We start from the raw sequence: 25,987 nt of genomic DNA on the forward strand, positions 1-25,987 counted from the left end.
CAATGGCAATTAATTAATTGTCAGGAAGTGCTCACATATCCCTAATATTACAGATAAATTCATGTCAACACAACCATTCAAAATACTCAGCATAAAACAAAATACACACACTATTTTAGTTATAGGTTCCAAGCAAGTCACAAATGTAACTGTGAATAGGAATAGCCAATCCACCTGCAACACCAATACCTGTACTGTCAGCACAGCTGGCAACACCCATAGAAAACTCCTTGTATTGAGGTTCCACCTACACAGCATGCAAAGTAATAAGTCATATTCAACCACATTAGCAAGCACTGTACCTCTTTTGTTATCCTGTAGAAGGCATTGACATACGTCCCTCCTCCCAACAAACCTTCATACAGAATGATACCAAAAATAATAAGGACACCAACAGTTGTTGCAGGAATAAACTGAAAACGAGCCACCAAGAAAAGAAACACAAAGTTGACCCACTGCAAAAAGATCATCCTTTACTTGTAATACTAGATGTCGACTCAAAGACTTTACCTGAAGCAAAGAAAGTAGCCAAATCTTGTCAATAGGAAATACATTTACAGATGATCGTGAGATAAAAACTCCAGTCTGATAGAGTGTTTGAAACCTGTCAAACAAGGTACTGGTTAAGTTCTGACATACACAAACCGTATCAGTGTCCACTATAAGAATTTCAAATGGCCAGACAAACTGTCAGGTTATAATGAAAATTGGCCAGACATGACCGGACAAAGCTGTTAATGATATGTACTTTACTGTACTAAACTAAACACGCTCTCAGACAGATATTCATCATGATCACCATCACCAAGGTCTACCTCAGCACAGTCTCCCACATCTGTGCTTCTGAGACTACCGGACAGCTTCCAAGAGTAGTTGCAGACGTGTGCTTCCCAGACGTTTTTAACAACGCATGCCATGGGTAGAGGCCTGGTGGGTCGCTAACAGAGGTGCACTTGACACATTTTAGTGGTCACTGGTCACGTCATGTAGGTGGTCGTTGATAAGAGGTAGCTGATAGTACAAATTTGGTCAGTGCACACCTAATGTGGTCATAAATAGGAGGTGGTCACATATAAGAAGATTTCACGTGGAAGGGACTGCTGTATAACAGCCTGGCTGTAATTCGCACAACTGTGGTCTCAAAATCACACTGTTTCTCGGCTGTAATAGCTTTGAACACTGACCAATGTCGTGCCGTTATCATTACATGTGGGAGATAACAGTCAATGGCTTGAACAAAACGATGGTGCAAGTTCTCCACCTGAATCTCCCAATGCTTTCACAACTTTCAAAATCATTAGTATCAAAATTGACCAAGTTAAGAAATCAATCATCATCATGCTGCAGTTCTACTGTCACTAAATTATGTTACTGTTTTCTCTATTTGCACCCTCAACACTGAATCCTCAGCACTAAACAGACCAAAATGACACCAACTAGTGTACCTGTAAGTATCTGTACATTCAGGCAATTCCTAAAAATGATTACTCATACCATCGGTATTGTGCTTTGTGGCCAATCCAAGAGACACATTGACTATAAGTTAATAGCTCCATCTATAAAAACAAAAAATTAACAAGCCAAACTCAAAATGCACAATGATATTACCAGTCCTTGATTGATCAAGTATTCAGCCATATACACAAAAAAGAGTGGCACCATGTACTTCAGCAAAGGCTATTAAACAGAACAGATATGTACAACTAGGAAATAGCTACTAAATACAGTGCAGACCCTCAACAGCAGAAGCATGGTGGTAAAGGGCAGATCTCTCATAGTCTTGATGACTACAAACAATAAATCATACAATGTAAGATGGTGAATTCAAATGCACTCATTCCAGCAAAGTCTATACAGCACACTTTATACAACGATGCTACTGCTGACTATCCAGCAACTTGAGTCTTGTTACAGTCACATCTAAAAAGCTCTATTTCCCACTAAAAATGCAACTGGTCCACTATAATTCCTATTTAAAAACCAATTACTAAACATTCACTTCTCATCTATTCTACTAAGAACCAATGTCACATTAATCTCAAACAACTTTTAATATATATACTTGTTGAAAGAAAGAAACTGTTCTTGGCAGTATTTAGCAATCAGAGCTATTTAGCATGTCTAGAAAGTGATTCTTAAAGTTATGGTATTCTAACAAATTATACTTGGCAAACAGACAGACCAACAGACAGGCAAAATACAGACACACAAAATAACAGATAAACAAACAGACAAATGAAGAGCTTCTCTCTATACCATGCCTTGCAATAGACTACACGACAACATTTAAATGAGAATTATGCAACAGTTTCACAAACTTGGTTTAATATAGAGTCTCAACATCAACAAAATTAAGACCTCAAAGTAAACAAACCAGCTCAAGGGCGTGTTCGATTGGGCTCTTTCAGCCTCTTCCGGAAGAATCTGAAAGAGTACACTCCTCTTCCAACGTTTTCCAGTGCAGAACTGAAAGAGGTTGGAAGAGGGACATGCTCTTCCAACCAAACGCAGAGTTGGTAGAGTTGGCTTCCGAATGTAGCGGCAGAGCTGTAGAAGTTGGAAGAGGGGTGTGCACATAGTGCCTCTTCTGGAAGAGCCCAATCGAATGCGCCCCAAAATTTACACAGCAGATGTACAGTATATTGCCAATATCTTAATGACAATTGCCAAATGTTCTCTCACAATTGTTTCCAAACAACAATTATATTATATTCATCCACAACAGAAAACTCACCAGTTCGACTCCCTTTCTCAGAGTCTGGCAGTAATGGCTCAACATCACTAGAAGTTTGCATAACACTTCGATCCAGTATGAAAAGATAACTAAAGAAAATATATCGTCATAAATTATGACATAATCCAGTACTGTCATACCAGCTAAGGACACACCCAATTTGTTCCTACCTGACAAGTAGTAATGCAGGAACAAAAAGCATAACTAAGATGGCATCTCTGGGGCCAAGCCAACCAGCAATAGAAGCATATGATAAAGCGCCAATCATTCCTGCTGCTCCTAAAAATAACCAAAAAATTAAAAATACAGCATGTTCTAAAATTAGACCAATAACAGATCTAGGATTTTAAGAAAAGGGTTGCATCAATGCTCAAATGAGATCTATTTGTGATTTATTCAATTAATAATTAATCAACATCTAAAAATAAAAATAGTAATACGTAACGTCTTGCTCTGCATCAACTTGGAAAACATTTGCATATATTGCCTTATCATAAACCTGCCAATGAAAGACTTTGACAAATTCTTAGTCTTACAGTTACTAGAGACCAGTCGATCCTGGTTTGTGATGGAAACAACATTCAATTCTGATCGCCATGAGGTGGTGTATTGTCAGATGTTGCAGTAGGTGGCCAGGCACTTGAGATTAAAACTCAAGCGGTTCATACCTCAATCACATTTGATAACTTGTATGGACTACTCCAAGATATACCCACCTGTGGGCTTATGGTTGATTGATAAACCTCATGAGATGAGTGCCATAGCTGTGGCAATCTTAGGTAAAATTATGTTGGCAGACTGCTTGTATATAACATCAAACATGATCACAAACATGAACACACCACAGCCAGATGTGATTTCTGGTGCACGCATTTGATGTGGTTGTTCACAGTGGTGTATGGCTAGCCTGCTATCATGTCAAAGACTGTATCATTGCTGTGAAAACGTGTTGGTGCAAACCAAACTCTACGTAGAGCTGAGAGCTGCTGATATACATTGCAAATACAACTGCAAAATGGTCATCCCAAACCATCGACACCATGATTACTGTTAAACCCAGTGATGTCCATACAAAAACACGTAGGTATAAGTGAAAGACACTGTCAGAGGTTAAATCAATTTTCCTCCCAGACTGCCACCACCTTTGATATGAGGAAGCTACCCTTACTTAAACTTGATACACTGTACTACCTATTTGTGGGTACATGTAGTAAACCCCACATGTAAGATACATAGGGCTGCAGTGTTGTCCAGGATACCTACAACTATTTCCTAATAACACATGAACATCTTGTCATACATACCACCAAATCCAATTAATTCCAACTTCCCAGCATGCCTTATGCACACAATTATCAGCATCCTAATGACCAGCCACCTACGCTCTTGTAGCCAGAACCTCTCCGTGTACTGTACTCATCTTGCCTACTCGAGCTGAATACGTGGGACAAGTATGAAAAGAGGGTCTGGTTATACAACTACAATCTATCAGTGAAAACAGCTTACCATTGACAGACAAGAGGTAGAACTATGCTGCGTCAGACATTACAGCAATCTCCTGCCATACCATAAATTGCAATTTGTGCACATATGTGACGATCAATTACACGATCTCAAAGACCACCGCTACTATGAGAATGTGTTGCTGAGCTGACATGGTTGTCTTATTAAGACGCATATACTTCAATCAGCTATTCTAAGAGCCTAAGTTTATAGTTTAGAAGTAGGAAAGCCAAACTGAGCACCTAATTAGAGAAAGTTTCTACATAGTATTACTACAGAGTGATGAAGTGTTAGTCAAACTGATCAAGAATACATAACTCTGTAAATGGTGTAATGTACGCTATATCAAGTATGAGAAGAGTATGCCTCAGCACTCCTACTGTAACCCCACCTCAACACCGTAGAACAACCTGAGAGGCCACCTATACTTGCATGAAAAAGACCATTTACACCTACTAAACTAAAGTGCGTCAACTTAGATTCAAGTTGGTGAAATCTCTCAATAAGAGAACATTTGTGACCATGGAAGATGGTGCCTATCAATCATAAATTTGAAAAATACCGTATAAGATGAAATATTGACGGAGAATTTATTTTGGTGGATTGGAAGATTTTTCAGTGACCACCAATACAAAATCCACCATTAAGTTTGCCACCGGGACATGTTGACGTCATCACACACGTGGATCAGCTATCTAATGGCGAAGTGGCGGTATGTCATGCGGATGAGGCCACAAGATGGTAGTGTAATTCCTGCTTGCAATTGCCGTCTGTTGTGCCTATGAATGAGCTACGCAGTGAGGCTATGGATGAAGCTGGACTGTCATGCTCATACAAGTCACGTTCTTTGCAGTAGTCGAAGACCAGTAAGTTAGGCAAATGTGAGCCACAAACACAGCTGTCAATCACAAACTCCTCCATCACAACTTATGACAAGACATATATCAGTTATCAAACAACGATGTCCAACCGTCAAAATAAAATCCGCCAATATGCTTTGTCCGTCAATTTCTTAGCAAACCGCCAAAATAAATTCCCGTCATCTATGCAAAAACATTAACCTGTAGAAAGTTAAAGCAATTGCTCAACAGAGAGGTCAAATGCTTCATGGAATTTAAAAATTCACTGCTTTCTACGACAAAACAAGAAAACAAATGCCTGAGACTTTAGGGGCCTTTCGTATTCAAAAGCATTTTACAAAAAAACAAAAACTTTTTGTTTGGGGGTGGGGTAAATGACTGTTTCGTTCTTTAAACCGGAAGTAAAAATGGCATTATGGACAACTTTGACAGGTGCTTTGTGCTTTGCAAGTACTCCTGAAGAAACTATAAAGTGTACAATGACCGGTTGCAGAAATGCTCGATAATTGACCACAGACAGTACTTTGACATGTACTAGTCATATTTGCAAGATGGCGGTGAAGCAGTAGCTGTCTCTTCTTAGCAGAGAACGCACTGTCTCTCGGCCTGCCATATACGCAAGACCCACAAATGACGATGAAAAAAGATGTTGGAAGCATTGTGGTAGACGGCAGACCTCTAGATGACAGACACATTGTGTTAATTAAGGACGGACATCGTACATATAGATACATATTATCTTTAAGGTTTTATATAGGTGACATGACACAGATTGAAAAGAGCGGGGCATCAATCATTTTGTTTTCGGGGTTGGATAGAGATCTGGGTAAAAACAAAAAGTTTTTTTTGTAAAATGCGGACGACCCCTTATTTAATATGCAATATAAAGCAGTTAGCTCAATATTATTGACAACTCTTACTTTCTGCTGTTCACAAATTTTGTTTTTATTAACAGCAAATATAATTGTCAAAATTTAATATTATTAGAGACTGATCTACTCTAGTAAACATTAATTAAAAAATTCCTGATGTATAAAAATGCTGTAAACAATGTACAGATGAGTCATACAGCATTCGAAGTGATGCCATTTTAGAATGCCAAACTTCAGTACACTTACGGCAAGCAATAGTCTAATGCAAGTGAGATGAAACTGACATCAACTGAAACATGTAAGTACACTCAACAACTGTCTGCGTTTGATACCATATTCGCCCGTAATAATACCCTGGGCAAACAGAAAAGTCAAGCTTTTCAGGCGTATACTAGGGCATGGGCGTTATTATGGTCCCAAGCGTATACATGATCGCATTATGCTGCCGTTTGGTGTACTATTTGGTCGCGAATTTATTGCCCCTCGAATCGATACTCTCCAACTCTTACAGCTGTAACAGATGGACACGAATGATGTGACAACGGCCATGGTAATTTCATGCATCTCGCAGACGTCTCGATGAGCCGAAATCAAGTGCGACCTGCTTCTTCTTCGTTTGTTTTTGGCTTCCTAAAAATACTGCAGTCATCACGACACTGTCGATTGCACTTTTGCGAGTCTGACGTTTCGTTTTGAGGCAAATCTCGGCTCGTCTGGTAGCGGAAGTAAGCAGAGTAAGAAATCTATCCTAACCTACAACGTAAAAAACATGATATGATCGTGCTGATTGAATACTAAGAGGCAAACTTTTGAAGTTTTCGTAAGTTATTGCAGCGATTTGTGACGAGCGTTGTCTATCTATGCATGATCAGAAAGGACTGTCACCAGTGTCCTTGATTAGTTGCACAACCTCTATCATCACTGCTCACTAGACTTCCTAGCGTGTTTGGAGTGTCAGTGCATGAACAGAAGAAGATATACAAATATAGCAATGAGAGAAATAAAGGGTGTAGAAGAGTAAAATTTGTGCCTCCAGTTCAAGTAAAAAAATACACAAATGTATCTGGGCTAAAATCACCTTGTTTGCACTTGTTTCTCCGATGCCACGGGTATTGCTATTTGTTTGTTTGTTTGTGTGTCTGTGTGCATGCAACTCACAGTCAAAACATATATCTTTTCTAGATTATCAACTTTATCTACGATATATTGTTGCAGGGTTGTCAAAGTTGGTTACAAGCTAGATGTATACCCAGAAAAATCGAATCATCATGACTCACTGGAATTTTATCAAAGATGAGCACTGTTGGGACTAAAAGATACACTTGGTTTTAGAGATAATATAGACAAAGTACTATGGTTAAATAAAAGCTGCAAGCACTTTGTCAGGGCTATATACCCAGCAAAAATTTACGACATTATCCAAGTGTGTAAGCAGAGTTATCAGAGATGTTGACCCAGAGCCATCAGCCTGAAGCCCGTCAGCCTGAAGCCCGTCAACAGCATCAGTATTAGTAATTACAACAAAGACATAAGTCTAGCGGTAAGCACTTTCACTCCACACTTGACACAAGCTCATCAAATGCACGCACGCACGCAAACACACACACACACACACACACACACACACACACACACACACACACACACACACACAAGGCAAATGGCAAATGGATAAGAAGCGACAGTTAAAAGGTAATGCCCCCAGCCAGATGGCTGGGTTCCTGTGCACTAAGTAGGAGCTATGGGCCGTGCTAAGCAATCTCCTGGAGCCTGGCCAGATGCTCGCAGGAGCACCGACTGCAACGTCAACTGTGGTGTGGGCACCCATCCCACCCGGACCCCAGTGGCTGATGGACTCGTCGCAGTCGGAGGACTTTGCCACCCCAGTCAATGACCAGGTACTCATATATACTCCTGAGTCAAGAGACGCAATTGTGTTTAAGTTTCTTGCCCAAGGAAATTATGCCATAGCTCGCCATCACTGTGACTTGAACTTGCAACCCTGCAAGGTCCCGGATGTTTCCATTCTCCAAATGCACTCTCTAACCAATTGAGCCACAGCACCACACACAGACACACACAGACACAGACACACACACACACACACACACACACACACACACACACACACACACACACAAACACACACACACACACACACACACACACACACACACACACACACACAGACGGATGTTATGCGGACACCATTTTATTTAATTTGCACATGCATATCCTGGGCGTACACATGGGCATGGGCGTTTTTCAGGCAAATAGTTCTGACCTGCTGCACATAGGCATATAGACGAGCCTAGGGGATATTTCAGTATGGGCGTTATTGCGGATGAGTACGGTATTTGTCTGAACCAACACACTTGTACATGAATAATGACTGTAAAGTTCACTATACACAAATAAATAAACTATGATGTATTATATACACACAAACAAACAACAGGTGTAGCAGCCAGTTATAACTATCTATTTGTTGTGTAGTTTAATGCAATATTACTTCACATCTTATGGCATGCTGTAAAATAGCAATCTAAAAGTTCAAATAGCTACAACTAAAGGACGAAAAATGTTGTTATAACCTAAGATACGTAGAAATTTGTTATCGACTGACAGGCTAAACAGACATAGCCACAGAAATAGTCAACACAGCACAGTAGAGAATTACGAAGAAAATCAAGTAAGTTCAGGCGATCTAATGTCTAATGTTGTGTAAACAAGTAGGATGTCAGTTATTCAAACACCAGTTATCCAAAAGCGTCACTTAACAAAATTGGAGTGCCTCGAATGCCCTCTAGAAGAACGTGCCATAAACTGTTACACGCATGCGCAGCAAAGTGAATGTCAAGTTAGCAACATTATATGGTAAACCACTTTCTCCTTATTACCTTACAGAGTGCAGTTGGGTGTTTGTGTAATTGTTGTTCAGTACACATTGAGTTTAAATGAGTGTGCATGGGCAGCCTTGGAGACCCGGGGACACCTGTTGTGCACCAGGAGAGTTGAGGTTAGTTATTCAAAATATTCAGAGTTATGAACAGGATCGGGTTCCAAAAAGTTCAGATAACTGACATCCTACTGTAGTGATTACAAAGTATGTCCTCAGTGGGAATGTGTCAAAAATGCACAAAAACTTTATTAAAAGCAGTATCAAAGGCTGTCTGCACCAGTAGCTCAAGCAGCTTTATGAACAGCATTTGTATGTGAGTGAGATTAGTTTCTGTTTCTGCTGCAGTGGAAGAAGACATCTGTTGCGTTCTCACAAGCATCTTTGGTCGAAGAAAGGCATTTGACTTGTTCGGCTGTAGTGCAAGAGCACAAAAGCTGGCACTCAAGCGTCACACCCACACCGGTCCATTGGCGTTAGTAGCGGCGTGCGCCAACGAGTAGAAGGGCGCGAGCCCAGGTAAAACAGCCGTTGGTGCAGATCTTGGAGTAGTAGCAAATTTAGCTACAGCTAAACAATTACTTCAAGATGTAGGACACTATACACAATATTTCTTTTGATTGTGTACCCTCTCCAGAAATAAGGGCATGCCATTAATTAAACCCCAAGGTATATAACAGCAGTCTGCTCAACCTTACTGAACAAGGCACGCAAGTAATATGGCAATAATATTCTACTCTTTGCCATATTCTACTCTAGTTATATACTGCATGTTCAGCTTTGGGCATTGTCAAATGTAGTAGTATAGTTAGTAATACTTAGCTGTATCATGTTGCTATAGACATACCTGTTCCTGATGACCAAGCAGAAACAGAACTCCTAAACACAACACACACGTCCTTCTAGCCACCATACAACAAACTAGAATACAAAGTTACTTATGAAAGTGTGATGTGTAGCTCAGGAATGTAATCTCACCAAACCCGGCACTGACACTGGCACAAGCTACGCCTACCACAAACAACTGATTAATTGCAATGACCTATGTCAACTATACAGCTAAGAAGTATACCAAAAAGGCTGAGCTCATTTTCGTGAGCCAATGCAACAACAAGGAAACTTGCAGCAGCAAATACAATCACAACAAAAATTCGAATTCTACCAATAAAAGCCAAGCAACAATATGCAATTTGCTATACACCATATGCCTTACTATTTCTACTTACACATATGGAATCCTGTTCATAAACCATGGTGCACACAGCTTGATCAATAAAGTTGGTAGAATATCAGCCAATAGTACAATCTTAAACAAAGATCATTATGACATATTACCGTATAAAATGAAATACTGGCAGGAAATTTATTTTTGGCAGATTGATGGATTTCTCAGTGAGTGCCAATATAACATCCGCCATTACTTTGGCCGAGATATGTTGACATCATCACCCACATGAATCGGGCATAATGGCAATGTGGTGATATGTCATGCGGATGAGGCTACAAGATGGTAACCCCTGCTTGCCGTCTGTTATGCCTATACCCTGTCTAGCAGGGAGGTTCAACATGATCGAGAATGAGGCCGTGAAGCTAACAATAAAACAAGGAGTTGTGTGGATTACGTTCTTTGTGCTGACACAGAAATTCTTCAACAATATACAGTAGTTGGAGACTAGTAAGTTAGGAAATGTGATGGCCACAAACGCAGATGTCAATTAGACTCGTGACCAGTCTCGCAGTGCCTTTGTCATTCACAAATACTCAATCCTCGCTGTGCTATAGACTGAGTAGCCAGGAATGTGACAAAGGCGCGGCAAGACTGATCATGAGTGTATCTGACAATTGCAAACTCCTCCACGACACAGCCACTTAGTGGGTGAGAATATCATACATATATCAATATCCAACAATGATGTCCAAAAGCCAAAATAAAATCCTCCAATATGCTTTTTCCGTTAATTTCTTAGCAAACCGCTAAAATAAATTCCCGGAAATGCCAATGTTTCATCTTATACGGTATATTACTGAATTCCAGCCTAACTCCAGTAACAATCACTGCAATAGGAAAGCACATGCAGTTAGTTCAAGACAAATCATACACACCATGCAGTTTAACAGCCAGGTAAGTTAGGTCACACACAATCAATAACCCAACCTCGCAGATATTAATAAGTCTTATGCAGAACGCATGGTTTAAGATTACCGCATTTTCACAAAAAAGCCATGCTTATTCTGTATAAGCCAAATTGGAATTCAGGCTAATATTTAAGACAGGTGTATATTCAAGACAGGTAAGGTATAGACATGACAACCATATATCACTTAACAAAAGCAAGATTCGTTAAGATATATAGGCATGACTACCATGAGATGCCAGTTTCAAGAGAGTAGCTGAATCTTTGTCATCATTGTCAGTGTCATTGAATGCTGCACACATGTGCCTGACACTTGGAAACGTGCACATGACCGAGCGCGTACGCATGCTGCACGTCTTGAACAAAAGATTGACTTCTAAATGCTTGTATGCAGCACAAGGTCTTCAATTTTTGACTTTTATTCAAGATAGACTTGTATTTGAGGTCAGCTTTTATTTGCGACAACACGGTATCTTGTAATGTTTCTTAACTGACGATTGGGCAAACAAGTATGTACGTATGTATCAAAGTAATTTAAGTATGCATGTACGTATGTTTGTACCTATGCTGCAACCCAAAGTTTAGAGCAATGTTGTTTATGAAAATCTAAAGCAACATTACCCTGACTTTGTAATTCATTCCCTTCAGAACAAGTTCTTTCATGTATGTTTGCATGTACACAGCATCACCTCGTGTAATGATGTACAGTGGCAATGTACTGAAAAATACTGTGTAAGATAAAGTATTGGTGAGAATTACTTTGGTGAATTGGCGATTTCATGAGTTACCACCAATGTAAAATCTACCAACATTTTTGGCTCAAATATACACAGAAGTCCGTCTCCACTATGCCATGTGGTCAAGCAGGTTAAACTAGTTAAAATGGAAATTGTTGGGGCTAACCGAGACAGACATGAAACACAGTGATTGGTCAAAAGGTTTGTATAGCAGAAACTCGAGTTTAGATGTAGATAAACACAAACTAATTCGTACACCTCTGCAATGTAGAATACAAACCACTTTGTGTTAGTTTAGATTGACGTGATCACCCACACTGTACATAATTTAGCAAGAAATTTACCTGTGTTAATTCTCCTTCTTGACGCGTTGATAACACCAGTGGGCTTACTCGAAAAACAGCTTCTGGTTACTGAGGCTGATCTAAGTTTAGTGCCACCAAACTCTGGGCATGCAGGACTGCAGCCTGCCACTGTCGCCTAACAGCACAAAGAACCCGTTGCCGCCTGCCACCTGCCACCATACCTAACAATAGCCTCGTCCTCAGAAATACCACCGGTTGTCAAGGGTACACCCGTACCCTGATGGACTGCCGCTTGCTCTGTGGCCCCAGTGGGACTGCCCCCAAACACCCTCCCAAGCAAGCATCAGCATACGTCGTCTTGTCAAGGCACCACGCAAGATAGAGACATGAACCAATGCGACACAAGCAATTGCCGATTTATTTCTATTATTTCCGCTTGCTTATGCGGCGAACTACAGATGGCAAAACTTGGATATCCGATCTCACATATGTCTTGAATCAGTCTGAGGTCTAACGGCCCATCCTTTGGATCAAATGTTCCGATAGTCCAGCAGCCGCTGCACTGGAAGCTGCCTCAATGCGAAAGCTGCGGGAGGTGTACGAGCTCGAATCCATAACCACATTATCCAGTAAAGATTGCAGTTGCGAAGGAAGTCTGTCTCTCGACAGGAATGCTCCTGACTAAAATCAGAAGGACAGGAGGCCAACGTCCATCTGCCGGACTGCCAAAATATCTCTTAATTAAAGACAAGTACGGGGCAGATGGGACTCCCTGTGGGGGCCAGTACAGTGCCACCAGGCATATCTGGCCATCCGGCGCTCCGAAAGTCAAATGCGCGTAATTCAAATTTGGCATTCGCAATTGTGTTGAAATTCAGAGACAATGAGGAAAAATGAAAATCTGTTTCTACATTCAATTTCTTGTTCAAAAATTATCTTCCTAAGAGACTCCTATTTGGGGAACTGTGATGTCAACGTTTTGAACATATCGTCGCGTTTCTCGCTGTCAGAAAGACGCACGACTCTGAAATTTAGTCCAAAGCTTTGTTATATTGTTTTCCAAAAAATTATTAAGGCAATTTTAAAATAAAGCTTTTGCTTTGCAGATATTCATTGAAAGGGTCCCCAAAAGGGGTGTTGTTTACGTTTGTGTTTGTCCGTTGAACAGCAACGCTCGGCAATGAACGTAAACGAGTACGTTACTCCAACGTTGGGGCAAAAAATAATCGAGGGGAGTTTCAAAAGACGCTTTCAATACAGAGTTATGACACAATGAAGTTGCTGTTCTAATTGCTATACCTCAATCGTAATAAAATAATTATTACAACAAAATATTCACATAATGTGTAACACTACTTCATTTCACTCAACCTAGATTACAAAGACAGCACAAAACAATAAATTCTTCACATCTAGAGCTTGTCATCCGATCATGATAAGGAAGAGTAGCGAGCCAGTCATGGATCAGCTCGTCGAATCTGTCGTCCATGTCAAGATGCATCCTGGCAGTCCACAGAAGCCGTAGGGGTCGCAAAAGTCTTCACAGGATCTTCAGCAGAAGAAACAGAGAGCGACGGAGTGGACGTCTCAACATCCCTCAAAAGGGGAGCCTGCTGTTTGTCAGTAAAGCCACTATTCCGTCTCCGTTTCCACTCAGATAGAGCCTGCCGCCGATTCTTAAATACTTCTTGCTTGCAACTCCTATGCGAACGCTCCGCATCAGCCCGAACTAGTAATGCAAATTGCGACTGTTGTGTGGTTACGACCAACATGAAAACGTCCTTGGGCCGGAGTCAATTATGTCAACCAATTAGTGATTAGCCATGCCTATTCTTCAGCCACTCAACACATTGCATTTCTATCTTCTTTCCAGTATGTTCTATAAGCCTATAATTAGATTACTGAAGAGACCTCACACTAGGGAACACGTACGTGTTGGCGGCATTACCATAGGACCTTGGAATTCCACTGTAGCGCACGTAAAAGTTATGGCCAGATATGCCTGGTGGCACTGTACTGCATTGCAGCCGTGATAAAATAGATCTGTCTTAAGTAGAGCACCACCATGTCCTCCTTAAAGTGGACGTCTTTTCCACAGAATGTTCGCTCATTTAACGACATGTCGTTTGCTGCTGTAAATTCTGAGACTCGCATGAAACCGAAGAAAGCTGTCGTGAATGCTGACCAATACATTAACTTACCCCTCTGGCACAGCTAAGGGCATAGGCGTAGTGACGTCTTCAAACTCCTGAGGACTGGCAACATGATTGAGCGCCGAAGTGGTCTCTTGTGAGAAGTCTTTTGCAATCTCCGTATACTGCGGAGAACCAACTGCAAACGAGGTGCTGTTTGGAGTGGGTCCGCGTAACTTGCCTGGATGTGAAAGTAACAAACCGCAGATACACCCTGGAAGTCTCCGCTCCAACCATCCTTGCACTGAATGCTGCAAATCTTGAAATTGTTGTCTCTCCGGCATGGGAAGTATCACCAGCTGTTAGCAAAAGTTGTCAAATTGTTTCATACCAGAAGTGTAGGCCACCCGCGTTGACGGGGCTATTGCTTCCCGTTGAAACTACCAAATGTCATGGTCCAAAGTAATTCCCAATAGGGTGGTACCGGTGTTAGTTTCAATTCTGCCAGCGGGGCTAAGGCCTTGAACTTCTTGCACCTGTCCACGAGACAATGCATGAGACAATGCATAAGCCAATGCATTATTCACTCCGTGAATATGCAAGACTAAGACAGTAAAGTTTCCTTTAGCTGCTATAAAGTACAGCAAATGTACGAGCTGCATGAGGTGTTTGTCTTTGCCGGTCGGGTCGTGCCAAGTATCAACTACTGCTTGGTTGTCACAGTGGAAAAGCAAGCGTTTTCCAGTCCATTTAGACGCCCAGGTAGCTGCTGCGATAATAGCCGCGTAGAGCTCTTTCCACGCAATCAAAAACAAGTTTTGCTGGTGTTGCTCTAGCCAGCGCCCGCACAGCCACCATCCATTCCAGAAAGCCCCAAAACAATGTGACCCTACCGCATCTATAAACAGCTGCATCTCTGGCGACAGCTGCCACGAAGTAGTAAGAAAGTATGACTCCCCTCGCCAAGACAGAAGTACATGTTGCCACCATTTGGTGACTGTGCGAGTGTCCTGTGACAAGTTTACCAGATATGTCTTCTTGCAGCTGTTGCTAAATCGACTAGTCTTCTACTAAATATCCGTCCTGCCGGTAGGACATTCTCTGCAAAGGAGAGCTTGCCGATCAGCAAAAGTAGCTGGCGTTTCGTGCACTGTTTATGTGAGTACCACTGCTGCAGTTCGGCTTCGAGATCCTCCCGTTTTGCCTGCAAAAGGCGTAGCACCTTGTTGTGCGAGTCAATCTCTATACCTAAGGAAGTCAAACTTCTTGTTGGTCTTCCCACCTCAAGTGCCCACTCTATACCCAGACACTGAAGCGTCGGCAGCGTGGTGTTTAACATTTCTTGGCCATCCTCTCTTGTTGCAGCTAATATCAGAATATCATCCAGGTATGAATGGCGTGCCAGATACCAAACTTTTTTATGAATTTGGTTAAACAATCACAGGGACGACCGTCAAGTTTGAAACCAAACGGCAACCTCGTGTGGTAGTAATAGCTGCCCTGCCAGGCACAGCCCAACAGTTGCCAATCCTCTGGATGGACACGACAATGATGGAACACATTCTTGAAGTCAATTTTGATCATGTATGGGAATGATCGAAACGTCTCAATCATAGCAATGGCTGTGTCCACTGATGAGTATTTCATGGTAAAACAGATTCGTCGAGTCCATTGTTCACACTCTTGCCCAAGAGCGCTGACAGATGACAGATAAGTCGCCAAGAGCCGTCTTTTTGGGCACCATACCCAAGCCAGAAGAAACGAAATTATCCAGTGGAGAATGGTCAAGTCGCCCGGAGAGGAAACCTTTGTCACACTCTGCTGCCAATGTCGCCAAGACTTTGTGCACATGCTGAACTGACGACTGTAGGTTACATGCTGAGTAATGAAGCGTGTCTTCCTTACAACACATTCTAAACCCTTGCTCTTAAGTTCTCTAATAACCTGTCAACCCACCGTGCATGGGGGATTGCAACAGAAAATGAAACTCTTGTACGTTAAGTCTAAAGTTACTGTCCTTAATTACTGCAGTGCCCATGCTGCAAACTGCCTCTCTGACTCACAAGCAAGGGCGGCGTGTTGTCTGCCACAGCGGCTACAGGTGTGAGTAAACTTGCATGCTCCTTCGCCCCGGTTGCACATTCCTTTGTTGTAGTCTCTGCACACACCGCACGAGTTGGCATTCGCGAGGACGACGACGCGAGCTGCCTTTACTGGTAGGCTCTCCCAATTAATTGGAATTGCCGTCACCTATTGGCCCAATGGACTGCTGTCTATTCTTGAGACACTGGGAAACTAGGTGCCCAAAATCCCAACACTTGAAGCATACCGTTCTTGCCTGGTTAGTGAAACAGATGGACCATAATGACACGTCTACTTCGTCCCAGCATCGAGCCGGCTCTCGAGAGGCTGCTTTATGGAATGTCTTGTCATATTGTAGCCATGCTGCTGTAGTAAATCGACTAGCTGCTTGAGCAATTAGTAACTGCATGGTAACCAAATAACTCAGACGCTTAACTCGGGTTACCCACTGTTAGTGTGTTTGCAAACAAAGACCATGCCATGAGCCACAAAATAAGGTCTGTCATCAAGCGGCGTTGATGTTTCTGTGCTATGCTCAGACCTGCAGAGCCAACCTCTAATGCAACGTGTGACTGGTCGGTCATCGCACTGGCTGCACATACAATTGAACTGGAGCATTCAATGAACTCACTTCTAAAGATCTTCCGAACCCATTTTTCCAAAACAAGATAGATGCTATACTGTCTGTGTGTCACAGAGCTGGCCGGTCGATGTCCTCTTCATCTTCCGAGAGCTCTGGCATACTTGCTTCTCCTCATGCAAGCCTTGTGCGATTTGACGTCTACCCGAGAATTTTCTGCATGCACAATCATCGTCACCAGTTTGGAGAGAAACTGTGGCTGCTCTGTGGAGAACTAGGTGTTGTTGCCAACTGCGTTACCTCCTTCTGCACGGAATTCCTCTTCCTTGCAACCCTAGTATTCAGCTCGTGGGAACCACTGGATGCTACTAGCAACTCAATCTCGGACACTGACTGTGTACCCTCATCCATGTCTGTTCCTGTCCTGTTCCAATGGTTTCATAATCTCACGATTTTCATCTTTCATGCCAGTTGATACCACGCTAAGGCTGTTCAATTCTAGCTCCAGCGTTTCGCCCGTCAGAGCCAAGTACTCTTAAAGCAACTGACCTGAGCGAGAAGTAGCTGCGCGTTTTTTGTGGTATAATAGAATCAGACGCTACTACGCTTTACGAGTCCACTACTGTCTAACCCACCAAAAACAAGTCAGTATGTAAGTCACAACCTCCTATCGCGGAGAACATGCACTTGTAGCTAAGTGTAGCACTAACGTAAATTTTATTGTAAAAGAACCGCGTCAGGGTTGTTCCCAGCATACAAAAAGCACGGTGCTCCGCCATGCCTTGGCTTCCACTTGGTACAGGCCCGCAATGCTTTGTTGTATGAGTGATTAGCTATGAAGACAATGGACTTGTATTTGTATTTTGAAAAGTGGGAAGTTGTTTCAGGCTAGCAAGTAGTTCTCGGGATGCTTGGTTTGAAGATAAGACCAATTAGGACAAAGACTGCCATGTGATATGAACTTAATTGTAATACAAGTACTCAAAGCTCAACAGTAGCTGTCTTGCACTCTGCCCACTATTTAGGTCAGTATCTGGTGGTAACAAATGAATTCTGTAGATATCTGGCCTTCCTATCCTATATAAAGGGAGGTTCTCAACTTCTTGAGGTCTGGAAATTTTCCCACTCGCATTAATATAGCTATCATGTGATCAAGCACAGTGAACTAAGACAGAGAGGAACTTCTTTAAAGATAAACCACTTTGTTCCTTTTGTGCCTGAGCATTCTGTGACAACAGTTTGTGGCATCTCAGCCTAAACAAACCTGCATCAAAGTTTTTATGGGGCCACCATAAAAATTGGAATGAGCAGAGCCATAATTTAAGGAGGGCATGGTTATTTCCACTGTGCCTTCCAAAAATCCTGGGAACCCCCCTGTGTGTTTTCATATGTCCGTCGTCAAGCCATCTCTAGGAGCTAGAGCCTGTTTTCACATTCTTTTAATAGTCCCGTGGGAATGACGCGCAGCGACCCGGAGATCCGTACAGCCATTACACTTACACCTGCATTGTGAAATCACAAACCATCATGTCTGTGATTGACTCAAAATCACCATCATTTCTGTGCATACCATCATGCACACATATCTGAACACAGTACAGTACAAGAGAGTCTCATCAAGGCTTGCCCCAATAAATAATAAATATCAATATAGAATTGCCAAATAAAATCTGCCTATAATTTATTCAAGAAAAGCACCAAAGTAACTTTTTGCCAATATAATATTTCATCATATTCAGTAGTTGGCAATGAAAGTCATTCTAGCAAAACTTGAGTTCCATCACAGCAAAAAGGACAGCAAAGCAAACAATGCTGTTACAACTATTTCAACATGCTCATCCTAATCAAAAATGTCCCAAGCAGTTTCAAGACGACATAAAAACTATATGTTTGTTTGTAGCAGTTTCGTGGTTAGAACAGTTTTGGACACACAAGTTCTCTGTTTCACTGATAGCGAGTATGTGACTGTTGCAGGAATAATTAGTTAGTTGTGTTTGTTTTTGGAGGAAGAACATGGGTATATTATAGTGTAGTGTAGTGTAAAATATAGTGTTTTAGATTTAAAAATTCAACTGTTACTACATCCTATCATAAAAGTAGAAAACTCTTGTTAAATGAAACAGTGTCTTACCATGATGTCACCTGTAACTAAATAGTTTTAGTAAAAACAAAAATTATGCACAAAATGATGATTTATGTGTGCAATATTGGCTTAAGCAAATTATGCATCAGCAAGTGTCTACATATAAGCTCCCATGACAAGTTGTGAAATTTCAACAACAGAAAATTCACAAGTCTTTAAATACAGTCTGCATCACAGAGTCGTATCTGTGAAAGACTGTTACATACCCCTGTTGACTGCTTGTTACATATCAGCTGTTTGCAGTTGGTGTCATTAGTGGAATTGGCAACTGAAGGACTAGGAGTAGAAGTGCTTGAGGAATTCTAAAAATACATAGTAAATTAGTAAACACATACATCATACGATTGCCAGATGCCACTACATTGTAACAATGCTCTAAACTCATGCAACTATATCGTTCAGTAATTCTGAAATCTGTTATCATTTAATAAAAGCAGATATGATATGCTAAGTACAGCAGCACAGTATGTGCAACATAGGTTTTGCTTATCCAACCGCTTTTGAGTCCAAGAAAAATAGTGCCATACAAAACATAACAACAAACAAAGAAAGAAATACTTCAGGTCACAATATTTGCACCATGTCAGACTGCATGCATTAACTCTTTTTCGACTGCACTAAATACTGCATACTGTCTTTCTCAATTTGACATAAACCAATGATAGATCTATTACTTGCCTCATAAGAGGCTAGAAAGGTCACGCAACCCATGCTGATCATTCACCCATTCTAGTCATTTCTCTTGGCTCCCTCTCAGAAGTGGTATAACAGTCACAAGACCACTTCTGGCTCTTCTGGTCAACTGACAAAGCAAAACAGTCTCATGATTTATTAGTCATGCACACTAATAACAGTTGCATAACTACAGAGCCATTCAATCATTCCTCACTTGTAGCTTAAAACAATGCACACAAATAACCAATCAATCCCTAAACCCATTCGGAGGTTACAGAGGAACAACAACAAATCCTTAAATTCCAAGAGCACTACTGCACTAAGTTTCCTGCTATCTATAACCCAAACCCACAATGACAAAATTTACCTTACCTTTACATTTACCTTACATTTACTTAAAAGTTAAAGACGAAATTTGACTGAGTCTCATTTATTGTTTGGCCACCATTTTTAGAACCAATTGGAAACCAAAAGATATTAGGTTAAAAACAATAGCAGTTCATTAACTACTACAGCATTTCCCGTGCAATTATCCGGTTGGGGCAACCTATTATCCGACTCAGTCAACCAGTTATCTGGTTGGGGCAACCAATTAACTGACTCAGCCAATCAATTATCCGATTGGGGCAACCAATTATCTGACTCGTGGTTTTAATTAGAAGCAGTGTATAGGCTGTTTAGAGGTGTACACCTAATACCAAATGAATTAGTCAGTCATTGCTAGGCATAATAGCGTATACTGACCCATGTTGTCGCCGTTGCTGCTAGGCCAGAAAACAGGGTAGTCCTTGTTTTCGCTATCAATTAAACGTGGAAGAAAAGCCATCAGTAATAATTCTGTGCTAATGAATTATCGCCCACCAGGGTGGATTTACCACAGAGAGAAATGGCACGCAGTTGCATTTGTTACAGCAAGACGGCAACTTCTGCTAGATTATGTGTCCTGACGCACTAAAGGACTTACTCACCGCCAAAGCTTCACATGCAAGCAAGATTAGAGAGGATATGTAGAACTCAGCACAATTAACAACCATGGTAATCAACTCATCAAGTGTGCACACATTGATAAAGTACATGTTACGTCTCCAGTATTTCAGTAGCTCTAAATATTGTATTCTCCAGCTCGCTAGCTAGGCGATTGCAAATTTACTCCAGATTCTGAGAATTGGATGAGGGCGCGAAGTTATGAGTGTCAACGGTGCAGTGGTCCCTTCTCTCAAGTCAATGAGATTGATGAACACGAAAGACGACAGAGCTGTTCAGTTGTAGCGCAGCCCTGCAGCTGAATCATCACATTCACATGTGTCATAGCTTGTCCTAGCGTTTCCCGTGATGCTATCAATCTGCCCGGCTAAGAAAAAGTTTTGACTGTGACCCAAAGCACTGAACAACTAACCAGCAATGCAAGGTGAGAGTCTACATCTGGAAGCACAGCATACCAGAGCAAACTCGGATAATTGGTTGCCCCAATCGGATAATTGGTTGCCCCAACCGGATAATTACCCGGGAAATACTGTAGTATCTTGATACAAAATTGTAAATTGTAAGAGTAGTCTTGCACAAGTTACTGCAGACCTAATAATAATTCCCACATAAAAATGTAAACATTGTCTAACAGCTAAATGCATGACACTACAACAATTATACAAATTCTTTAATTTCACTTTAATTCAAACTCCAATTTTGTAAGTTTTAGGTTTACATTTGAATACATTGATACTTAAATTCTTCTACATATTTTCTGCCATAACTTAACTTATTCTAAGTATTTCCTGTCATAACTTGACTTTCAATCTTCATGCTAAAACCCATAATCAGAGAATGTCCCACTAGATCAAGATCCAAACTGAGACAGTAGTAGGTGTTTAACAAATAATGAATTCTCTCAGTTGCCAAAACGTTAATGAAGAGAAGCACTACAGTGCTAAACCCTCGTCGGGTGTACATGCACACCACATGCTAAGACATGTCTAGTGTAGGTAAGGTAGCTGAGGATCAGAAGGCACAAAACGCTCATGAATTTGACACCATTGAAAATCCCCTCACGTGGTGGTTACGACTACCTTATTTACACAGCTATCACGGTCTAACCGCAATCATTTAGGCCCACAGCTAAATAGGCACATATTGTGGTATTGAGGTGACCCCAAAGCCGCCAAAGCCAAAACAAAACATTAATGTGAGAAACATGAACGTGCAAATGTAGATTAGGCATCTCTGTTCGCTCTGACTTTGGATACAGTAACAATAATTAGCCACGCACACTGAAAATTCAAGCTGTCAGACTACAGAACCACTCTATGCAGAAACAGTGTGGAACAAGCCAAGTGTTACAGGTCATCTTTGTGTTACACGTGCTGGAGTAACGCAGGGGGAGGGGGCACTAGACGCCTAGTTGTTGATGGGAAAGCATGCAAGTTACAATGTAAATTAGACGCTGTTTCTACCTGCTACACCCTTATCTAGAGCAAAGGACTAAACACCATGTACAGGATGGATGACTGATGGCCGAATTCTGGCTAGCAGCTACCAAACAAAGTGAGGTGGAGCCTGATGATGACATTATGTTCGTCTATTGGTCGGTACGATGACACCACTTCTCATCTATTGGTTGAAATAGCTTCATTTGCACCTGTGCTAATCGAGTATAAATACTTTCGGTCGTACAGTCGGTCGCACGTCAGACGACCACTATACCCTTAGCCTGGATATCCGGGCCTAGGGTAATCACTTTTGTCTGAGCACATTTAAAACTATATTTTAAGCACTGTTTCAATCCAAATGCTATTAAGATAGAAAATCAGACACACATAACAGTTATAGAGCAAAGATAGCATTTCTGATAGTGTAAGTTTGCAGTTTCTCATCAATGAAACTAAAACTTCTAATTTTAAATGCTGCACCTTACTACATAGACCATTAAAGATATACCCTATGCAAAGCTATCCAAGGCATACGGTAATCTGCTGGTGTGCATGTGTGTGTGTGTGTGTGTGTGTGTGTGTGTGTGTGTGTGTGTGTGTGTGTGTGTGTGTGTGTGCGTGCAAGTGTGTAGATGACGGCACTCAGAGCTTTATGAGCTCTGTGGTTGCCAGCCTATTTTAAATAACGACAGCGGCTACATTGATTTGTGAGTTGTGATCAATCTACACAGGTGTTACTTCTTGTAGCTCAACCATCACTTCATCAACACACTCCTGTGTCTGGCCGTTAGAGTACAACCATTTCAAACATGTTGTTTGAAACACAACCAGAAGGCTACCCTAAACCCGTAAATCTCGGCGTCTACCGGTCGTCCCGTTTCAAAACGCCCATCAGTGGGTACTTGTGTTTCGCCAGAGTGAGTGTACAAACTGGACACTCAGGCCTTCACTATTTCTTCTTGTCCAATTCTCCTGTAATGATGTCTCAACCGATTGTCAGAGCTCGCGTTTCAAACTCACGGCAACGTTTCTAAAGCTATGCAACAACTTCTGAGGTGCTCTCTGTGTACCAGTAGATGCTGATCTAAAGCCGGACTTGCTTCTCATATGCGAGCTCATCAACATCAAGATCAGACAACCTAACAGCTTCTTTTTTGTCTATTTATGTAACACATTGCTCAGAAGACGTTACCTCATAACTGAGTAGCATAGAAGAAAGCTGTGTGTGTGTGTGTGTGTGTGTGTGTGTGTGTGTGTGTGTGTGTGTGTGTGTGTGTGTGTGTGTGTGTGTGTGTGTGTGTGGCCCGTGTCCAGAATGATCGCATATCCAAGAGAATATTCTTTGGTTGGTCGCAGCAGCAACATCCAGGCAGACCTACACTACGGTGAAAGGACTTAATTAGATCTGACTTGTCAAAGGCCAACATTAGCAAGGACAGTTGGTATAAAATAGCACCAACCTCAAGTACCAGTTGGCGAGATGTGTATCAGAGCAAATTTGTGCATAAATTGCAGTCAATGTTATGTCATTAACAAATGGTTCATCTTGGGTGCAACAGGTGGTTTAGACGTGAAAGTGACCAAAAACGAAACAAATGTATGACAAAAAGAGCAAAGCTAATTAAAGATCAGCAGAACGCAATACAATGTGAATGTGATCAATCTATTACTAATAGATGGTTCAGGAGCAAAAATGGATTAGCAGTACACAAGTACAATGTTAACTGATCAGTGATGACGCTTTCTTGCTCTTGCTACCCGTTAGCAGAAGTTGGCATGACCAGTTTTACGGTAGCTATGGAACAGGACAGAGGTAGGTGTGTGTGTGTGTGTGTGTGTGTGTGTGTGTGTGTGTGTGTGTGTGTGTGTGTGTGTGTGTGTGTGTGTGTGTGTGTGTGTGTGTGTGTGTGTGTGTGTGTGTACTTGCACATTAAATTTTTAATGGCAAAAAGGCTTCTATAGGTAAAAGTGATACTGTCATGGATTTAGACTTGTGGATTTGCAAGATAAAGCTTCATACTTGAGTTAAGGATGATTTGACAGTGCCCATGCATTAGCAATTGTATCTATATATTTGTCGAGATAGATTTTAATGACAAAACGGACTTTTCGGATAAGAAGTAATGCTTTCTTGAATTTAGAAGTGATAATAAGGCTTTGTTCTTGACTTAAAAGTGATTCTCATTACGCATGCACTAAAGTAAACATTTTAGCTGCCCCATGTGTTTTTAACATAAAATATTACAAACTAAACCACACAAACAATGATTAACTTACAGTTTCATGAAAGAGTATATCATGAGCAGCACTAAGCATGATGACGTAACCAAAGTTGTTACACAAACCAAATATCCTGCATTAAATGCACTTTAGTGTCCCACTAACGCATTTTACAAAGAACTGGATTTCTTACCAAAATGCCACTACATTTCTCCAAGACATAGTGACCTGAAACATAGATGCAGGGTTTTCTGTACCTAACAAATAATCAAACAACAGGCATACAGTATTCTAAACAGAAGTTACATAAAACTCTCAAAATTACATAACGAGTCTATAATGGTAATAAAAAATCAGAGACATGTCTATGACTATCTATTATATACATTCTACTACATTTTATTAAGTCTTCTTTCAATATAACTGGCATTCTCTATTACATCACAACAGTGCAAATCAGCAGAAAGCAACACTGGCCACAAGAACCAAATTCCAGATATGAACTTGTTATAATCAAAAGACCAGCAACAGCTGTGACAAGATCTCCTAAAATGATAATGTGAATCAAAGACTGTTAGACAGTAACAATAATAAACCCATTTATTTGAATAGACAGGGAGCAAACTAGTTTCTACTTAGCCAGCTCAGCTTAATTAACAATCCTGTGGCGCTACTTTCAAAACTATAAAGCTCTGACAGTAGACTAAAGGTGAAATACTAGTAGTCTATAGTCTATTGCGGAGTAATGATATCTTGAATGACTCCATGACACAATTATGTTAACGATGTCTAGTAGATCGTTAATTGACAACATAAAACTATGCATTCATGCCGCGCCTAGACAAGATTCTTACGTGCTAAAATGTCTAGATAAACGGAGAGCACAAGACGTCTTGTAATTAAGCTGGATTTACAAGAACTTACATTAGACATGAAAGAAACGAGTCTCGTTGCTATTGTTCCCTGTTCTACGTGTGTATCATATTATGTACGTACTGTAGTCGAGTCTCTATGAAGTGTCTACCTTCAGAGCCATTACTCGTAGAGTGAACGTCATCGTCATTGCAATCCGTTTGGCTGTCAGCTCCACGTCTTCCGTCTTCTGCTTCGTATCCTACTGGCGGTACACTCATTTCGTCCATAGCGATTACTGACATTACCCGCTATTGAAGTGCCCGGATGTTAAGGCGCTTAATTCCGCTCTCAAGAATCTAGCGTTAAAGTCTAGCCCTTCTTGTCCCTTACGTTTTGTCAAGTTCGATCACATGCTAATAATAATTGCCTTTACTCCGCCTCCGTTTGGTACCCGGGTGTCTGTTTGCAGTCTTTCCGAAATGCAGCCCTGCTTTCGCTCGACAAACTATAGTTCAAAAGAATTGCTAATAAATTCTCTTTCGAATGAGCCTACTTTGAGCCGTCTATGTGATCGCAATCGCCAGATATTGCATGTTTTGATGACGTCACACTATGCAATATCTGACCACGTGACTCTAGCCTAGCCAATCAAAAATATTTTTAGCCGTTAGACACACCCTTTGGGCGTGCCTATTGGGCCAAATTTTAGCGGCGCATCCGACACGGTCCATGCTCTCTGGCCCTACTAACTTTGTTCTTCGTTGTGATTTTTCCAAGACTTTGGAGGCAAAAACAACGTATTGAGACGTTTCTTACGTGTTTTTCGCTTCGT

At 41.2% G+C, this 25,987-nt stretch overlaps 1 protein-coding gene across 2 annotated transcripts; it reads right to left on the bottom strand.

Moving 5' to 3' along the window:
* Positions 1 to 38: 38 nt before the first annotated feature.
* On the bottom strand, positions 39 to 25,500 carry LOC134195709 (battenin-like). Of its 2 annotated transcripts, none has more exons than XM_062664786.1 (16): positions 25,325 to 25,500; positions 24,494 to 24,557; positions 24,358 to 24,433; positions 19,189 to 19,284; positions 10,095 to 10,174; positions 9,941 to 10,026; positions 9,807 to 9,873; positions 9,716 to 9,747; positions 2,905 to 3,013; positions 2,735 to 2,823; positions 1,735 to 1,787; positions 1,609 to 1,677; positions 1,495 to 1,556; positions 511 to 604; positions 303 to 455; positions 39 to 247 (listed from the first exon to the last, which is right to left on the bottom strand). In XM_062664786.1, exons 1-16 carry the CDS (start codon positions 25,455 to 25,457, stop codon positions 116 to 118), a joined length of 1,395 nt encoding a protein of 464 aa, XP_062520770.1. In that variant the 5' UTR covers positions 25,458 to 25,500; the 3' UTR covers positions 39 to 115. The 2 variants fall into 2 exon arrangements, with proteins under 2 accessions (XP_062520770.1, XP_062520769.1); XM_062664785.1 differs by having other exon boundaries at positions 9,807 to 9,879; positions 25,325 to 25,499.
* Between the last annotated feature and the right edge of the window lie 487 nt (positions 25,501 to 25,987).

This window comes from Corticium candelabrum, chromosome 20 (genome assembly GCF_963422355.1).
Source record: "Corticium candelabrum chromosome 20, ooCorCand1.1, whole genome shotgun sequence".
Taxonomy (NCBI): Eukaryota; Metazoa; Porifera; class Homoscleromorpha; order Homosclerophorida; family Plakinidae; genus Corticium; species Corticium candelabrum.

Excerpts from the sequence above, each read along its gene's own strand:
- LOC134195709 (XM_062664785.1), bottom strand. The coding sequence starts at position 25,457 with ATGTCAGTAATCGCTATGGACGAAATGAGTGTACCGCCAGTAGGATAC. Across the intron at positions 24,558-25,324 it reads TACGAGTAATGGCTCTGAAG|GTACAGAAAACCCTGCATCT; the intron begins GTAGACACTTCA and ends ATTATTTGTTAG. Across the intron at positions 10,027-10,094 it reads ATGAACAGGATTCCATATGT|AATTCGAATTTTTGTTGTGA; the intron begins GTAAGTAGAAAT and ends TTTTATTGGTAG.